At 40.8% G+C, this 17,349-nt stretch overlaps 2 protein-coding genes across 2 annotated transcripts in view; one reads left to right on the top strand and one right to left on the bottom strand.

Annotated features, from left to right (window-relative positions):
- The window catches only part of eEFSec (eukaryotic translation elongation factor, selenocysteine-specific), a 28,215-nt gene extending 24,486 nt beyond the window's left edge, over nucleotides 1-3,729 (bottom strand). The window contains exons 1-3 of the mRNA XM_077648402.1: nucleotides 3,346-3,729; nucleotides 2,638-2,807; nucleotides 490-579 (exon numbers count right to left, since the gene is read on the bottom strand). Of these exons, the coding sequence (XP_077504528.1) occupies nucleotides 490-579; nucleotides 2,638-2,807; nucleotides 3,346-3,616 (531 nt within the window). The 5' untranslated portion in view covers nucleotides 3,617-3,729. The remainder of the gene's footprint in view (nucleotides 1-489; nucleotides 580-2,637; nucleotides 2,808-3,345) is intronic.
- Nucleotides 3,730-3,972: 243 nt separating this feature from the next.
- Nucleotides 3,973-17,349, top strand: part of LOC144114569 (sulfhydryl oxidase 1-like) — a 97,691-nt gene continuing 84,314 nt past the window's right edge. Inside the window, exons 1-3 of the mRNA XM_077648401.1 lie at nucleotides 3,973-4,351; nucleotides 13,144-13,238; nucleotides 16,538-16,698. Coding sequence (XP_077504527.1) covers nucleotides 4,102-4,351; nucleotides 13,144-13,238; nucleotides 16,538-16,698 — 506 coding nt within the window. The 5' untranslated portion in view covers nucleotides 3,973-4,101. The remainder of the gene's footprint in view (nucleotides 4,352-13,143; nucleotides 13,239-16,537; nucleotides 16,699-17,349) is intronic.

The raw sequence follows: 17,349 nt of genomic DNA, 5'->3' as shown, positions 1-17,349 counted from the left end.
AATATTTTCGACCAAGTGCTGCAGTGACTACATAGTTTCCTTGCTTACACAGAATTTTCATAACATCACAATGAACTCCAGGGCCTTCAGAAGCTTTTGCATACTGTTTACCATTAAGAAGATCTGGCTCCACGTCTCTAGCAGAGAAATTTTTGTGAAAAACATCACTCCCTTTTATACAAGAGCTGATCCAAGCAGTTGGCTCTCTTTTTCACTGCTGCAATCTGCGACATCTTAAATTCATGAAAAACATTGTCTGCTGCCTTTGACTCATCTAAATATATGGCAGTGTATATGCCATTGTTTAATATTACCTAATATGCTATTACAGATGCCATGCCTACACATATCTATTTGCCTAAAGAAAGCAGCAACCTCCGAACAAATCCTCTTGTGGTTAGTTGAGAAATAAAACTGCCAGAATATTTATACATGCTATCGGTTCTCTTGAAACAGGAGCCATTTAAGAAAGTACAGCAGGTTGCTTACCTCAGCTCCACCAGGGTTTGCGGCCACAGGAATAATGGGAGCGTCAGCAAACTTGGTCTTCTCTAATGTCTTTTTCAGCCTTTTTGTAGTCTACATAAACGATAAAGAAAGGAAACATGATACTTTGTAACACGCGACATGGTGTTCCATATAATGTGAGCCAAGGTTTCAATGCACGCTCGCACACACTGCAGGAATACAACTGAAACTGGAGCATCTGCAGTTGCTTGCAAAAGACTGGCATTTTTTTTACTTAACAACAGCCTAATGGATGCAGTAATTAACTTTAAGACACACAAGTTTCAAGCAGAAAGCTTTAAAGCATCAAAAGGGAACATAAATAGCTAAATACCCATAAGCACAGCCAGGTGTAAGATGTTTACTAAACATTCCTTGCGATACACACTTTCGAATTAAACCAAGCGAAAATTGCACCATCTTTGATTTTCTTTTGACTCTGTACCTGATATTAATTAACTTTCCATAATTTCCCAGTACTTGAGCATTGTGTAATAAATGCATTTGTAAGACATCTGAATGCTGCATATTTACTTCGCTTCATCAGAATAAGCCACTACAAACTCATTGCAGGTGAGTGAAAATTTCCTTAGAATCCCTTATATTTGTTCAAGCAGTATTTCATATGCAGCTTTCAATGTCTTCACAGCTGCAGAAAAACTCATATTGGCTCAGGGTACTGCAGCTGAACCTCATTATAACAAAGTTGAAGGGGCCCGGCCATTACTTCATTATAGCTGTAGCTTTGCTATAGCCCGTATTGACCAAGCTTCCGAGGGGAATCGCCATTCCTTCTTTATATTCATTATTTCATTATAGACCGTTTCGTTATAACAAGGTTCGACTATTATGCAACCACCACTTTTCTGGTAAATGATAATTACCATCGTGTTTCAGAATCCACACTATCTAGGAGGTTTTCCTAAACATATTGACACAGTGCTTTCCTCCTGCACTCTTACAGCAGATTTTACGCCACAGTCATACAAACCACCGAAAGACGACATCCTACCATTCTCAAACGAACAGTTTAACGGAATGATTAAACAAAATGCTAGGTGACATGCTGTCAATGCATGTTGACGTTGAGCACAGAACTTGGGACGAAGTGCTCCCATACATCACCTTCGCATACAATACAGCCGTACAGGAAACGACATACATGCCACCGTTCCGTCTCGTTTACGGCCGCGACGTGACTACGATGCTGGACGCCATGTTACCGCATGTGGACGACATCGACCCGAATGCGGATCTTCAAACCTTCCTGCACCTCGCTGAAGAGGCTCGTCAGCTGGCCAGAGTGCGGATTCTCGACCAACAATGCCGAGATGCTCAACGCTATAACCTCCGACGCCGTGATGCTCGGTACACATCAGGAGACCGTGTGTGGGTCTGGTTTCCCATTTGCCGACACGGACTTAGCGAAAAGCTCCTCTTCTGGTATTTTGGATCCTACAAACTGATCAAGCCAATTGGAGACCTCAACTATGAGGTCGTTCCTGATGGCTTTCAGAAGTCTCGGCGATCCCTGCACCCTGAGGTGGTAACGTTGTACGTCTCAAGCCTTACTACGAGCGGTAGCAGTAGAGCTGGACTTTCACGTGCACATCATGCTTCCCCTAGTGAACTTTTTTAAACACACAGGCTATGCATCGGGACAATGCTCTTTCTTAACGGGGAGCCAGTGACACAGAGCGTTCCGCATTTTCGCTTAGCGCTGACCTGAAGCACGCGCCGCCTCTAAAAGAGGAAGTGGAAGTGACAGCGATCTGGAGCTGTGGTCAAGACGTTTGTCGAAGCCCGCTGCTGTTTCTTGTGATCTGTGATCTCCCTCATTCACACGTGACAAATATTACGTTGGCATAAGAATGATACATAAATTTTCATCACAACGCAGACCTGACAAAAATCAACATGTAAACAAGCAAACATACATGAATGCAATTTCACATCCTTCAGTACAACACCAGATGATCACACAGTCAACCTAAAAATGAATACAAACATTGCAACATGCAGATATTACACTGCACTAATGGTAATATAACAGTATCATATAATGGTATTAGCACACTTTCTGGCATTTCGCGGTTAGAAGCCCTCAAGAGCAGAGAAGGAAAGTGTCACCTTGTCAATAAGCTTTGCTCTATCAGCATCTGGCAGCAAGTCAATCTTGTTCAGGACCAGAAGCATATGGTCGCAGGTTATTTCACCTAAGACGAGGCACTCAGCTGTTTGTGTCTGGATGCCCTTGGTCACGTCTATTACCAGCATCATCAAATCAATGATTTGGGCACCTGGGTGAAAGGATGATAAACGTGTGCTCTTTAGACAATGTAAGTGCTACTGCTTAATCAAACGCACCGTTAGAGCGCTGTAAACATCGTAGCGGCGTGTCCGGTTTCAAAAGGTCCCGCCAGGCTAACTTTCACACGGAATTAGGATGTAAACAAGTGACGTGCAGGTAAATTTCAAGGATTCAATGGCTTGCAAAGGCCGCTGAATTGTCTACGAGTGAGAAACGGTACGCCAAGGCTCTTGCAAGCTCAGCACTAATGCTAATGCCAGTGAAAACCCGCGTCCCAATAGGGGTTTCAACGTTGCTTTCCGTGCAACTAAGTCCTTCGTAAGATAGCTATGGAGCTATAGCTGCATAGAGAAGGATTCTTCACTAAATGCGCAGAGCCTATTACAACCAACGGCGTATTTCAAGCCCGACATATACGAAATCATTGAACTGTGACCACGGATCGACTAGCCATGTTTTAAGACAGAACGGAGCAGTCCATGCAGCTACTCACGAGTAGTTTCGTGCAACTGAACAGGGCCACTCACCACCAATAATTGTGCGTATTAACGAAGCATGTCCAGGACAATCGACTAGGGTGAAGTGAAGATTCCGGCATTGACTCTTCAAGCGCTCAGGAGCCTCCACTTGAAAAGACGAGAAACCAAGATCGAGCGTGATGCCGCGCGCCTGACTCTGGGGATTCTTGTCAAAGCAAGCTGTACTTGCAGTCGTGCTCAGGGATTTCGCTAGAGATGTCTTCCCGCTGTCTACATGACCTAACACACCGACATTCAGGTTGAAAGTGTCGACCACCATGGTGCAAAATGAAAACGAGTGAAAGAGACGAAAACAATCATCAAGTAAACGCAGCTGTTATCACATGCAGTCGCGTCTCGGAATCGAAACTGTTAGAGACTTGGGTGCTTGGATTGTCTTACAACCGTTAAAACCGTGCAAAATAAAAAAAAATGTGTCAAAAGTAGCCTATGGTTATGCCGAAAACTATTGTAGTCTCATGACGAAGTTATATTTTTTTTACCACATAAAGTATAGAAAACCGAAAAAAAGTTTGAGCAGAACTTGTGCGACTTGTTTCTTAACTTTGACGTAGTTTATGCACTGACGATGCTTGTGACGCCTGGCGACGCTCTTTCCAACCCCGCAGCAGCCGCCAGAGCGCTTCTTTCTCGTCTGCCGGCTGTCCGCCTTTTGCTGTCGTGAGCAGCTGAGCGCGGCAGTTCGGACGTTCCCAGCTTTGCTTAACGCTGTTGGTGTGTAATATCACGCCACGGCGCCTGGGAATGTGCGGCAGTACGAAGTTATCATTTCTTCTGGGTGCGGGGATCTTGCTATTATGTAGAGTGAGTTTCGCGCTTGGCTTGGCGAGCCTTTATGATCCTTCTATGCCGCTTGAGGTTCTCAACGCTACTAGTTTCCAAAAAGTAATCCTAAACAAGGAGAATGCTTGGCTTGTACAATTCTACAATCACTGGTGTGGCCATTGCATCAAATTTTCTCCGCTCTTCAGGGCATTCGCCAACGACGTCGCAGGTGAGTACGTTTTTTTCAAAGCTGTGGCTAGAGTTTCGTCCAGGCTGAAGAACTGCTGCTGGAGTTATGTCCAGGGGTAACAAAAATAGCTACCAGTTACATCCAGATGTCCACAGTGACTGTGACTGACACTTAAGTCCCCTAATGACAACCAACCCAACCTGACGAAACCGCGCAGCAGCAAATGTTGGTACGTGTATGATGCTGTGCACTGATCCGTCTGGACGGAATTCCTAGCAGCAGTTACACTTTTCCGTCTGGATGAAACGCTAGACACGGAAGAAAAAAAATCAAGAATTAACTGCGCTTACAGTGATCCCGAAGGCTGTTTAATAAAAATTTCAAACTACTGCTACGAATGTACTCAACTGAAGGAAATCTAAATTTATTTGCGCATCCAAAAGAGGAAACTGACGAGTTCTACAACAACTAACCCAACTAAACGAACCAAACCCGCTGTAATATGGGTATGAATTGGAACAAAACCATGCTGCAGTACATCATCGTATATGTGATGGTATGTATTGGAGTCTCATCATAACCTGGAGGGACATTCGTCACCAAGGGTTTGTCTAGTTCTGGTATGCACTGAAATACTGTGCCAGTAAAGGCCGAGTTTGGACGAAACTCTAGCAGGAGCTCATTGCTGTCAGCCACGATACTTGCAAGTAAACCGGATACACATAACGTTGTGATGGCTGTGAGTTTTTGTTTCGTGCCACCTGGCTACCGGACCTTCAGCCAAAAGTTTGGCGCGTGTACAAAAATAACAATGCCTTATTGTCGGCCCAGTCTGCGAACGGACCCGGAATACATGTAATGTGGGAGAATTTATTGTGCTGAGCTAGTCGAGGTGGCAGGTGTTGTAGATGTCCAAAGAAATAAAAAAAGCTAAAACGAGCTTGCGAAACACTTGGGAAGGTGAATTAGTGCATGTGTCTCGTGTTCACATGTTCTGGGCTGCTGTTTTATCGTGCTGTTTTGTTTTGCATTCTTTGTAAATTTGTATTCTTGCAAACCATGAGCAAACTATATATGCACGCAGCAAAGAATTCACCCTGCAGCTCTGCTGTGTTATAATCATATACCACCTTCTCTGCTAGTTTCATTATATGCATTTTTGTGCACATTTATTGGGCGTTAACCCCAGAAATGGCAGTTGGCTTATGATGAGCCTGGCTCGTTCAAGTCCGCTAGGCGGTATTAAAACAAGTGCACAGTAAACCTAGCTCTATCAACATTTCTGACAGCCTCATTAATGCCATTCAACCTTATCAGTTGGCAGCTGGTTCCATTAACCCTTGGTAGGACAGCGGGACTCGTCCCTCTTGCTTAAAGTTCCAGCAAGCGGAAAATGATGCTTCTGTGTACCATATTTTTGTGTGCTGAATGCTACTGAACAATCAAACAAACTATGCAGCGTGTTGCTCTTGTTCGCTAATAGGCCTTCTTGTTTTATGCATGTTTTTAGAAGCAAAGTTGTATGTACAGTTTGGCACAGTCCATATTGGTGGTAAAAATAAAATTGGAAAAATTGTTTTTGAGCCTTTACCATCAGTGAACTGCCTCATAATACTTCTTGAAGCAATTATCAATTATGTTGCAAGTTTTCTTATGTGTCATTACGACTGAGCTAAGGATAAATACCACATTACAGGTCTTTTTACTAAGTCATTGGTAGAAATGTGTGCCCTTGTTTTCTGCAAAACTGGTGATCGAAACGGCTTGAAAGTGATGTCATTCAGTTTTTAGAGTCATTCTGAGTGCAATTTTACCATTTGTATGCGTGTCTTACACGCATACAGCTTGCACTTAAGTGATGTCAGAAATGAAAGAAGTATTTTTTTTGTTCCATCATTTATGACCCGCATTGGTATGCTAGTGGCTTGTGTTCAGTGGTGCAAAAGATGGACACAAATCAGCAGCAAGCACTTCTTAAATTCTGTGCTTTTACAGTCATCTTAAATGATACTACTATATGTCTTGGCTTCCAAGCAACAGGGTTCCTTGTTTGTTTTTTTCCTTCTGGCAAATCATGTTTCGTTAAAGCATCTCCTGGTAACATGAATGACTCATCTTGTGAGCTGTTTTTGTTAATCTTTCAGTTAGTTTTCTGTCTCCTTGTAATGAACTGCTTTCAGAACTTAAGGGGCACACAAAAAAAAAATGCTTGCAGCTCTGGTGAATTTGCACATTGCTATTATCTGTGTTCTGCATTTTAAATTAAAAAAAAAATGAAATGGGCTCATCTGAATGAGCAAAAATGCTTTGGAGCTGTATTTTACTTTTTAGCAGCAGAAAGGCTATAGCCACAAGAATGCTTATGAAGCTCCTAGAGCAAACAGAAATTGGCTGTGTTTCAGTTTTAGGATTTTGTAATAATAAAGGCAGCAGCAAGCTTACCAGCAGTTGCAGCTGTGCATGTCTGGAAGTGTTCCAACAAGATATCTCTTCAAAAGTAATCATCCTTATCACTCCCATGCTCCCTTTGCCCCTGTGCACTTGAGAGTCCATGTAGGCCATAAAAGTGGAGGAAGTGGGTCGCTTACCATATTTTTCATCCAGTTTTTCAGAACTGGAGAACACAAAAAGGTCTGGCTTTGGTCATGGTCCTCGTCTGATGTTGACTTGGTTGAAGCTGGCAGTAGCCTGGGACTCTGGTTTTTGAAATTGCTGTTAGGAATTAATGTCATTACTAAACTGCCAACTCTGTTTGCTGCTTACTGTGTGATGCATGGTTGGGTAACTCAGGTTCTTTTTTTGATCAGGTTTAGGGTTCTACTATTACAGAAACTATGGGAAAAGCATTGTTTTATGTGCTATGCACTTTGTACTATGAAAGATGTTGGTGTTGTGCCAAGCAGAGGAATGTGATAGTAATTTTTTAAAATCTGTTTCAAACAAATTTTGAGCGCAACCTTCTACTGTGTAATTGATAATAGTTACCAGTAGTGTGTAGATCTAGGAACAGGAATGAGAATGACTGCATTAATAAACTAACTGCATCCTGCTAAGCTTGATTGTGTGTAAAGTATTACTCCTGATTTTCTTTTCTTTTAAGGAGTTGAATGACTGTTGGAATAATTTAATTCAACCAGCTGAAATAATTGCTGAAAGTTGTCAAATAAAGGGGGTTTTCAACATGTGTATCACGAGATGAATCGAGGAGGTACTCTTTATCTTTCCACAAGTGATGGCACAGCTGCACTTTTGTTAATTTTTTAATTTGCATGCTGCATAGGTAAAGTTTACATAGCTTTGAGAAGCAGAGATTTTTCTGCGTTCTCAGAACTTGTATGGGAAGGTACTACTAGTGCATCCAAAGAAGTATCACAAAGTGTGAATGGCAACCACTGAGAAAACCAAAGGATGAAGATAAGAATTGGTACAATGAAAGTGCTAATAGCATCTCCTACAAAGAATAAATGATGTAGGTGATCTTTTCTTTCCTGTCATATTCATTTGGTTTGTGACAACTTGTTAAGATGGCAGCGTGAGCATCATTGAACTGGATTGAGTTGATGTGGTTCAGTAGAGTCCACTCATCACCACATTTACCTATTAATGGAGGGATGTTTATATTCACTTTTGGCTCCTTGGGACTACACCTAGCAGTTTTGTGAATGTCTTTGGTCCATGAAGGAACAACGTATTAAGAACAATGTCATGTCCTGAAATGAGTATGTGTTCTGCTTGCCAGTTTTGTTATAACTTCTTGCTTTACCCATTTTACTAATATTTCTGGATAATAATGCAGAATGAAATAACACTGAAGATGAGGGTAGGTTTGGACAACCTGTTGATGGCCTTAGTTTGTTTCAGTGGATTCTGGAATCCACGAAAGCTAATTAGCCAATTAGAATTAGCTAAGAAGCTAATTCTAAAATCTACACTGGCTGATTACAAAGTTATGTTTTTCGCTTGGATATATATGGGAGCCAAACTTGCTATGAATTGGCATGACTTATGGTGATACTGAATGCTATTGGGCTTCATACATAAATCATAAAAGAAATGGTGTTCATGTTTAAAAATGCACATTTTGAGCTGCCACACTTATTGTCCCACCTTGCTGGGTACAGGGACTTCAGACCTTATCACATTGTACTGTGCATAACAAATACATATGGTTATGAAAATTTGAGTGTATTCATGTGAACTCAGTTCACACAGGCTTTGTTCACTTCCAATGCATAGCATTCTTTTACCCATGTTAGTTAAATACAAAGTGTTGGTACTGTAAAGATATAAATGTGTCATGTTCAATAAACTTCAGTTTAAAATTTTGCAGAATTGATTGGTAGAGGTAAATGCGTTGTCAAGGCTTTAGAAGAGTTATTGATGCGATGCATCATTCTGCAGCCCTTTCAGCTGTCGAAAAAGGAGTCCCCTAGTCTGATTTTGGTGATAGGCTTGCTGTTCAGAGAGCAGGAAAAGGCTATTTCACAAAAGCACGTGTGATAGAATGCAAATGTGAGCAGTATTATCATAGCAAGGCAGGTGTACTACAGGAGAAAGGTGTGAGCAGCTGACTGGTTGTTTTTTTTTAGTGCTTTCCTTAAAAGACCTAGAGCAGTTGTTGGAGGGCACTGCTCATGTGAATGCAGGCAATTATTTTTTGAGGCAATGAAGTAAGTACTGGCACTTTGAATACATAATGCCGGGGCAGTTCGTGAGTTGCTGTACACATCTTAAGTGTGCTCTTCAGGAGAAGGCACGTCCATCTTAAGAGTTATGGTGGACACATAACAAACTTCATTGCTTAGACTGACAGCTGAAGTTTTTAGGGTTCTTCAGTGCATGTAGTCACGTGCTAGTCTTATCAAGACAAATATGTGATGGGCTTCTGATAACACCCTGGCTTTGTCTAGAAGCAGTTGAGCGAGGTCAGCGATAGTATCCTATTCAGTATAGTGCTACCTGGGACTTGACCACTTGTTATAGGGTACTGGAGTTTGTGGAGCCTTTCTGGTATCCAGACAAGTTCTCCCTGTAACCACAGGTTGTTTTTGAAGTGAATTTGTGAATGCTGTTAAATCTTTTGTTTCAAGTGTAGTTTTGGATTAGATGCTTAGTGACAACCTTTAAGTGTGTAGTGGGTTTAGTTGTCAATCTCAAGTCGAATGCATGTAAAGGAGTAGACATTGCATGCATGGAGAGGAATGTTATCTACTAAGAGGAGGACAGGCTATCTGCTTGGAGGACATTTCATTTCCAGTGCTTTTGCACCATCTGCTTTAATTTGCAAGGTATGTTTGCACAGGATCATATTATGAATGTGCAATATTGTTGTCACGGTAGCCTATTAATAAAGCATTTCCCTTCTCTGAGAGAAAAACTGATACCTGTACAGCTTTATCAAAGACGCCGCGGTGGTAGAGTGGTTACGGCGCTCGGCTGCTGGCCCGAAAGACACGGGTTCGATCCTGGCCACGGCCGTTGAATTTCAATGGAGGCGAAATTCTAGAGGCCCATGTACTGTGTGATGTCAGTGCACGTTAAAGAACCCCAGGTGGTCAAAATTTCCGGAGCCCTTCACTTCGGCGTCTCTCATAGCCCGAGTCGCTTTGGGACGTTAAACCCCCGCAAGCCAAACCAAACAGCTTTATCAGTGATTTTTATGTTTAGGACTCACTTGCACATGATGACTATTTGGGATTCTGTTTCAGTGACTAGAGTTCATTTCAATGCGCTGATTATGATGCTGCTTTGGGTTACAAAATTTTGCAGAATCTGTACCTGCTCCAAAATAGGACAAAACTGCTGCTGCTGTGGTACATCACCTCTTCTGATTCAGATTGTTTTGTTTTAATTAGTTTTGTAGAAAGCTTTATTCTCTTCAGAAAACTATGATGTAGCCCGTGCCTAAATTTATGAGCGGTGTTGGGAACCTCTTGCTGCAGCTTTCACTGAATCCCATATGCCCCCTATAATTAGGCCATGCACAAAAATTATATTTATAGCGCAAATAGATGAGGACAACTCTGCATAGTGCTGCAACATGTAATGGTGCCTGTATTTGAATGAGTACTTTCACATCCACCTGCTGTCACAATTAAAAAAAGTGAAAATGGGTTTTAAGCAAAGAAAAAGGTGCAGTGACTGTCTTACTTCTTGGTGGACACCCAAACCATGCTTTGAGGGAAGGTATGAAGGAGGGAGTGAAAGAAAAAAGAGAGAAAGAGGTGCCGCAGTATAGGGCTCTGGAATAATTTCGGTCACCTGGGGATCTTTGACGTGCGGTGACATCACACAGAACATGGGTACCTTTTGTGTTTCACCTCCATCGAAACACAGCCACTGTGGCGAGGATTTAACCTTCTTCCTCGAGCTCAGCACCTGAGCACTTTAATCACTATGCCACTGTGGCAAGGTTATCACAATCACTTCCCATCTTCAGGCACACAGTCATGAGCAGTAATGTGTCTTTGCTTGAGACATTGTTGGAGGAGAAACATGTCTAGTCTTGAGTGTAGTTTTCAAAATTTTGATGATGCTGTGCTGTTGTCTATTTTTTCTTATTATTTTGATCATATCATAGTGGATAACAACGCTAAGCAAAATTGCCTTCAATATAAAAATTTCACTACATAGTAGTGCAAGTCACTGAATCTTGCTTGAGTCTGTCTGCCTTCACTGCCTTCAATTAAAGCATGAAATTAATATGTTTGTGAATAGTAGAAAAATTTATTGGATCACATGGCTACAATGCGAGCTTTAACGTGGAAAAAATTTTCTTCACATTGTTAAGGACAGCAAAACAGTCAACAACTTGTCAGCATACATTTGCTCAAATACAGACTAGAAATTGACTCTGCTACAATATGTGGTAGTTGAAGTTTCATTAGAAGCAACACTGTATATCTCATGTATTTGCTTCACTGTATAGTTGGATACAACTTAAGCCTGCAGTGAAGCTCCGCCCATATTTAGGACCGGCGCATGGAATTCCTTTATGACAAAAAAGTAGTCCGTTGTCAGAACTACTCTCGTCACCTATACAAGAAGCTAATCATGAGAAAAAAGTTACAAGCTCTAGAATTTTGATACCTGGCTTGTTGAATGAAGTCAAAAATGAAACAGCTGATTTTGTTTATTTTTGTTACTGGCTGGCGGAGTAATATAGTAAGTACGCCGCGGATTGTGGCCCGGTGTTAACAACTGCTGTTTTTTTTAAGTTGTATCATACTATAGAGTGTATTGTTAGTTTTTTTGCTGTGTGCCAACAGCTCATATTGTGTCAAAATATTTTGTGCCCTTAAGCCTTTATTTTAACGCGAGAGCGTTAAGGAGCTGGTGTAGCAGAAAAGGGGGTGTCATTGGCCGTGAGTGTAAAATGAACCCAACTGGGCCATAAGGGAAGGAAATTGAAATGAAAATTGCTTTTAAGGAAAGGAAATGACCCCTGTCTCACAATTCTTGGTGGACACTGTACCACTGTGCCTGTGCTGCTACTGTGCCTGTGCGTAATTTTCCTTCCCTTATGGGGCGCAGTTCAGGTGTGAGTGTAAAATGGCGCATCTCAGTGGACACCTGAACTGGACACCTGAACTGCCATAAGGGAAGGGATTTTCCTTCCCTTACGCACAGGCACAGTAGCAGCACAGGCACAGTGGTAGGGTGTCCACCAAGAATTTTGAGACGGGTCATTTCCTTTCCTTAAAAGCAATTTTCATTTCAATTTCCTTCCCTTATGGCCCAGTTGGGTTTGGGTGTCCACTGAGATATGTGAGACAGGCGTCCTTTCCTTAAATTGTGGGCCATGCATCCCATCATCGCGCTGGCAAGGGTGTTGGCATTCCCTCCTTGGCAGCACTGCAACACACTGCGCCTCTCACTCTTGAAGAGGAACCTTAAGTGTCCTCCAAATTTTTTTTTTTTTCCACTGTTATCTATAGCATTTGGATATGTTTTTAGGGTTGAACAGTTCAGACCTTCCTGCCACTTCTTAGCTCTCCTTTCAGATGGCTTGCAAGTCCACACTACTTTATAGGTGATAGTGCACAAAACTTGATGTACAGTATTTATGTGTGCAGATTGATACATTTAAATTCATATGCAAAGTCAGTCATTCCTCAGTGCAGACTGGTCGAAACACTTCGAGTTAAATATGATGCCAATTTGCACTACAACATTTGTATCAACACACTGATCAGAGTATACTCATGGATGTAACCTTTTGTCTCTTGATGTTAGTGTAATAAAATCTTGCTTTGGAGTTTCTTTCTACATGTAAAACAGCGTGCTAGGATAAGTGCTTAGTGTAAGCATGTTGGAATTAGTTTAGGCCTCAGGTCTTCATCGCTTTGCAGCTGCTTCCTATTTTGTGGCTTCCATGAACAAGACATTACAGCATGTTAGGTGGTGTACTCGAACTATCTGTTTGTGTTTGCTGTTGATTTTGCTGCCCGTACTTAGCTTGTGATCATAGACAGTTGCCTCTTGTTCCTCAAATTTCATTTTGTTTTTGCTACATCTGTACGTTTCTGAATGAGCCAGACTGTAATGTATCAAAATCAGTGGTCATGATGAAATGGTGCATGCATTTGAGAAATGTTTTGTTAGTTTCAGTTTGTAATGGTTTAGTGGCTGGTACACTGCTGTAGTACTGTAGTACTGTAATTTGAAGTAGTCTCCAAGTGATCCAGGAGAAAGTGTGTAATGTGTACCGTGAGTCTGGTCACATTCTTGTGGACAATGCACTTTTGTGGGAACAAGTTCTGTCTGATGCTTCATGTGATCTGAAATATGTGTGCTTGTATGCTTGACGGATTGTTGCTTGTCTTGTGCAGGTTGGAAGCCTGTTATAAGCTTGGCAGTCATCGACTGTGTCGACTACATGCAGACCTGCCGCACATATGGCATCAATTCTTATCCAACGATCAAAGTAATTTTTATGAGGATGACATCCTTTCTCTTTTTATAAGTGTAATTAACTTTGTCTTCAATTCTCTGTTGTTTAGAAAGAACTGTGTGATTAACAACAACAGGCAATGTCTGCTGGGCTACAGCTTGTATCCTAATGGTAGGGAAGTACAGACACGAGTCGCAGAGAGTTGGGGGGGGGGATGAGATTAGGAAATCTGCTGGGATAGGATGGTTACGGCTGCCATGGGGCAGGACTAGATGTAGATTGATGGGAGAGGCCTTTGCTCTGCTGTGGATGTAACCTTGCTATAATGATGATGATTATGAATTGTGCTTTTAAAAACTTAATATAAATATAGCAAAGGAAAAGTGTTTTACTATTTGATCATTCGTTTTGGTAATCAGCTTTCTACGTGAATTGGATTCATTCAACTTATGTTTTAGTATGAAGTTACTTTTCACATACACAAAATTAATACTTATGCCATGGGAGGACAAAACTTTCCCTACTGCTGCTGTCATACATTTTCTCTCCTGGTCCATGTTGAGTTTTTTTTTTAGTTAGCTTTATTCTCCTAAAAAATGTTGATGTAGTAGCCTATGCTCCAGTGTGCTCATTCTCAATGAATGAGTGATCCATTTGCTACGCAGAATAGCAAAAAATAAAATAACTTGTTCATGGGGAGAAGGACAATGGCAATTGTAGAAAAATGTTGCTTTCTTTTTTTCTTTTTCATTTCAGTTTGTAGCAGCATTTTGCTTAGGAGACCATTGTTTTTCTCATGTAGCACAGTTGTATTATGCTATAAAAGACTTGTCTACATGCTCACTTTGTTTGTAGACGTCTTTTCATTTTTTGTTTTTTGCATCATAGTTTAGGAGAAGTCTCTATGCTTCATAGAACTGCCAAAGCAGGGTGTTGAAGATTATTGATTACATTATGAAGCTTTTTGTGCTTGAAAATTATTTATAAATGTGCCTTGTATCAATGTCTGGCACTGTGAAAACACTCATGTATCGCTTGTTCTGACACAAATTGGGAATGGCTTGGTTTTTAAAGATTCATGATATCTGAAGTTCAATAATGAAATTTAATTTGTATTTCCTCCCCTTGGTTCTTGCCTAAAATATCAAATGCTGAATGTTGCAAACGTGTTCCAAGCAGTGGATTATTTAAAATGAGTTATAACTTCAAATAAACCATAGTTCCATCACAGTACAACTGGTAGTACTGTCTTTCTGCTTTTCTCCAGATCATTTCAGTAATTGATGTCTGCACGCAGTTTTTACTTATAATTAAAATGGTGTTCTAGTCAAGATGGTATGAAGACATAGAAAAGACTGTTGTTATAATCATGTTGGCACTTTTCTCTCTGAACAGAACAGAATCTCATTTTTCTGCTTGTGATGTCATTGTTTCATTGAACTTCAGCTGTGTACCAGCTGGTTCTTGTTTAGCCATAAATTTAAAAGTTGAAAAATGGCACTTTACTTTTGTGTTCATTCTTGCATTACTAATAATAAAGAGCAGTGAGCGGGTAGGTTAGTTGTTTGCTTGTTGATTTTATTGAGCTAGCTTATTCTTTTTTTTGTCCCTAGGTTTTCTTGCAGCTGTACAACACAGCAACTTTCTTTTGCATTGCTTTTGTAATGCTTCTTTTATCCGGAATGCTAGTGATTTGGGCTCTTTTTAATAGTCAAATCAGCTCTTTTCTTAATGGATTCAGTGCACTTACTACGACCTTCCATCGTGACACCTAATAAAGCAACAAAAATTTACAAATGCCATTTAACAAATAAGGTAATTAATTTACTCCTAGCACATTTAACTATTTCCTTACTGTGGAACATTAAAGAACTCCAGATGGTCGAAATTATCTGGGGCCCTCCACTGCGGCATCCCTCGTAGCTCGAGTCACCTTTGACAAACCAAACCAAATCAAACCAAACCTTATCGTGGAAAAAAGTGGCTGCCTTTTAGTGCTTCATTTTATTTTTTTTGGACTGAAAATAATGTGGTAATTACATTAACATACAACATATCAAAATGAATGTACTAGCTATGTCATACTGGGCATTACAAATAAATATATTTGGTAGTATAATGAAATTTTAGTTCTCTAATACAAACTATGGTGAAAATTATGGTAATTGTGTATGGCATTAAGATTATAACGTGAAAAAAAAAATATTCCAAATATTCTGAAATACTATACAAAACGTTGTTTGTTTTATTTCTCAGAGGAACATGAAGGTTTTAATGCAAGTATACAAAATTCAATAGAAAACAAGCAAAGAATGAAATGAACAACAGCATGGACACTTCTTAGACAAAGGAAAAATGGGAAATGTTATGGAACAATAACACGTGTATTCAATTCCAGTTCTACGTAGTGTCAGTGTTACATAAAGGAGAGTTGAGAACAAACATAAGAAGCATTAGTAATCTCTTGTGATAAGTTCTAGCTGTTACACGAACTAGGATAATGAATTTGTATTTTTATTGATGAGTTTATTTTATCCATTCGTTGATAACCCGAGGAAGGAATGAGTACTTGAATATGTCATTAGAAAAGGAATATTCAGTTAATGCATGCTCGTGTTGGTGCCATGTCATTCTAGATTGGGAATATAAATTGTACTGTGTGATATCAGTCTTGTACTGGCAATGTAGAATTTGAAAAGAAACTTAGGCCAAGCTTGTTTTGCTCTCGTTGATAATGTACTAAGATCTGGACAAGCTAAGAGACGTGAGGGTGAGTCAGTGCGACAATATTTGCTGTGAACGAGCCTTGCTGCATTTCTTTGTACACGTTCAAGTTTAGCTATGTTAGTTGCTGTATAAGGAAACTAAATTGTGTTAGCATATTCTAAACAAGGTCTCACAAATGTATTATAGGCCAGTAGCTTAATATTTATTGTAGCGAACTCTAAGCATCTTTTTAAATAAAATAGCTTTTGTAGTGTAGTAGTTATAATATTGGTTACATGTATTTCCCAAGAAAGGTTTGATGTCAGTTTTATTTCTAAATATTTCTGTTTTTCAACCTTGGAAAAACGGTGTGTCATTGACGATATAGGTGAAGTGAGAGAATTGCTTTTTTCTTGTGATTGTCATTGCCACTGATTCATTGACATCAATACTCATTTCTCATTGGGGCGCACCACTTGGCTAATGTGTTAAGGGGTTCAGAAAGAACGAGATGGTCGTTGTGGCTGTTAATTTTTTTATACATGTTGCAATCATTCACGAAGAGTTTATTTTTTTACTCTATATTATTGGTTATCATTATTACATTGTGCTGCTTTCAACTGCAGTTTTTCCAGGCGCATTCAACACTTCATGATCGAGGTGTTGAGGTGGAGACCCGCCACAACCTAGACCAGCTACGACACCAGGCTGTTGACCTTGTGGACAGTAAAGACGCATACCGAGGGCCACGGCCAGCCAGCTGGCCCCCATTTGAACCTCTTCAGGGGTTAGTGGGTCCTGACCTGCATAACGTGAACTGAAAAAAAAAAAAATGCATTTATTAATTTTTTAGGTTCACTTTACCGTATATTGCAGTGTATTAGTTGAAGTCCTCTCCTCCTAGGGAATGGGGTCTGCGAGTCATGGTGACTCGTGACACACCCACAGCCAGCAGAAAAGACACCGGTTTATTCTGGACCAAACCAATGCTTTCAAAGGGGCACAACAGGGAACTTAGCTATGGAGCAGAGCATGTGGTCTAGGCTCTCGAGAGTGCAATACTCTGACTACTGCAAAACGGGCTTAGCGCGGCAAAAACAAACACACTGAGAAATGAATAATATGAAGCGGCACGTATAAAGAGGGGCTCGAAGTGATACAAGAAACAAGACTGCTCGCATAGTAGCCGCTCACGCCGAACCGCTATTCCATCTTTGGAGGCACCGCTTCCATCTTCTGTCTTCCTTGTAAGGTGCTGCTCCGTCGTACGTGTACATCCTGATGCTCATACCGGCTGTCGATAGCAGGACCGCGCCACAGTAGCGTGTTCACTGTAATCACTCTGCATGCTGGTTTCGTTGCCCTTATCAAGTCATTGCCCCTGCGATCACATGCCGCATCTCACAAGCTAGAATTCAATCATGTGCAGTTACATTGC

This window comes from Amblyomma americanum, chromosome 1, assembly GCF_052857255.1.
Source record: "Amblyomma americanum isolate KBUSLIRL-KWMA chromosome 1, ASM5285725v1, whole genome shotgun sequence".
In the NCBI taxonomy this organism is placed as follows: domain Eukaryota; kingdom Metazoa; phylum Arthropoda; class Arachnida; order Ixodida; family Ixodidae; genus Amblyomma; species Amblyomma americanum.
The sequence above is the reverse complement of the archived record's forward strand: the minus strand, read 5'-3'. Positions and strand labels throughout refer to the sequence as shown.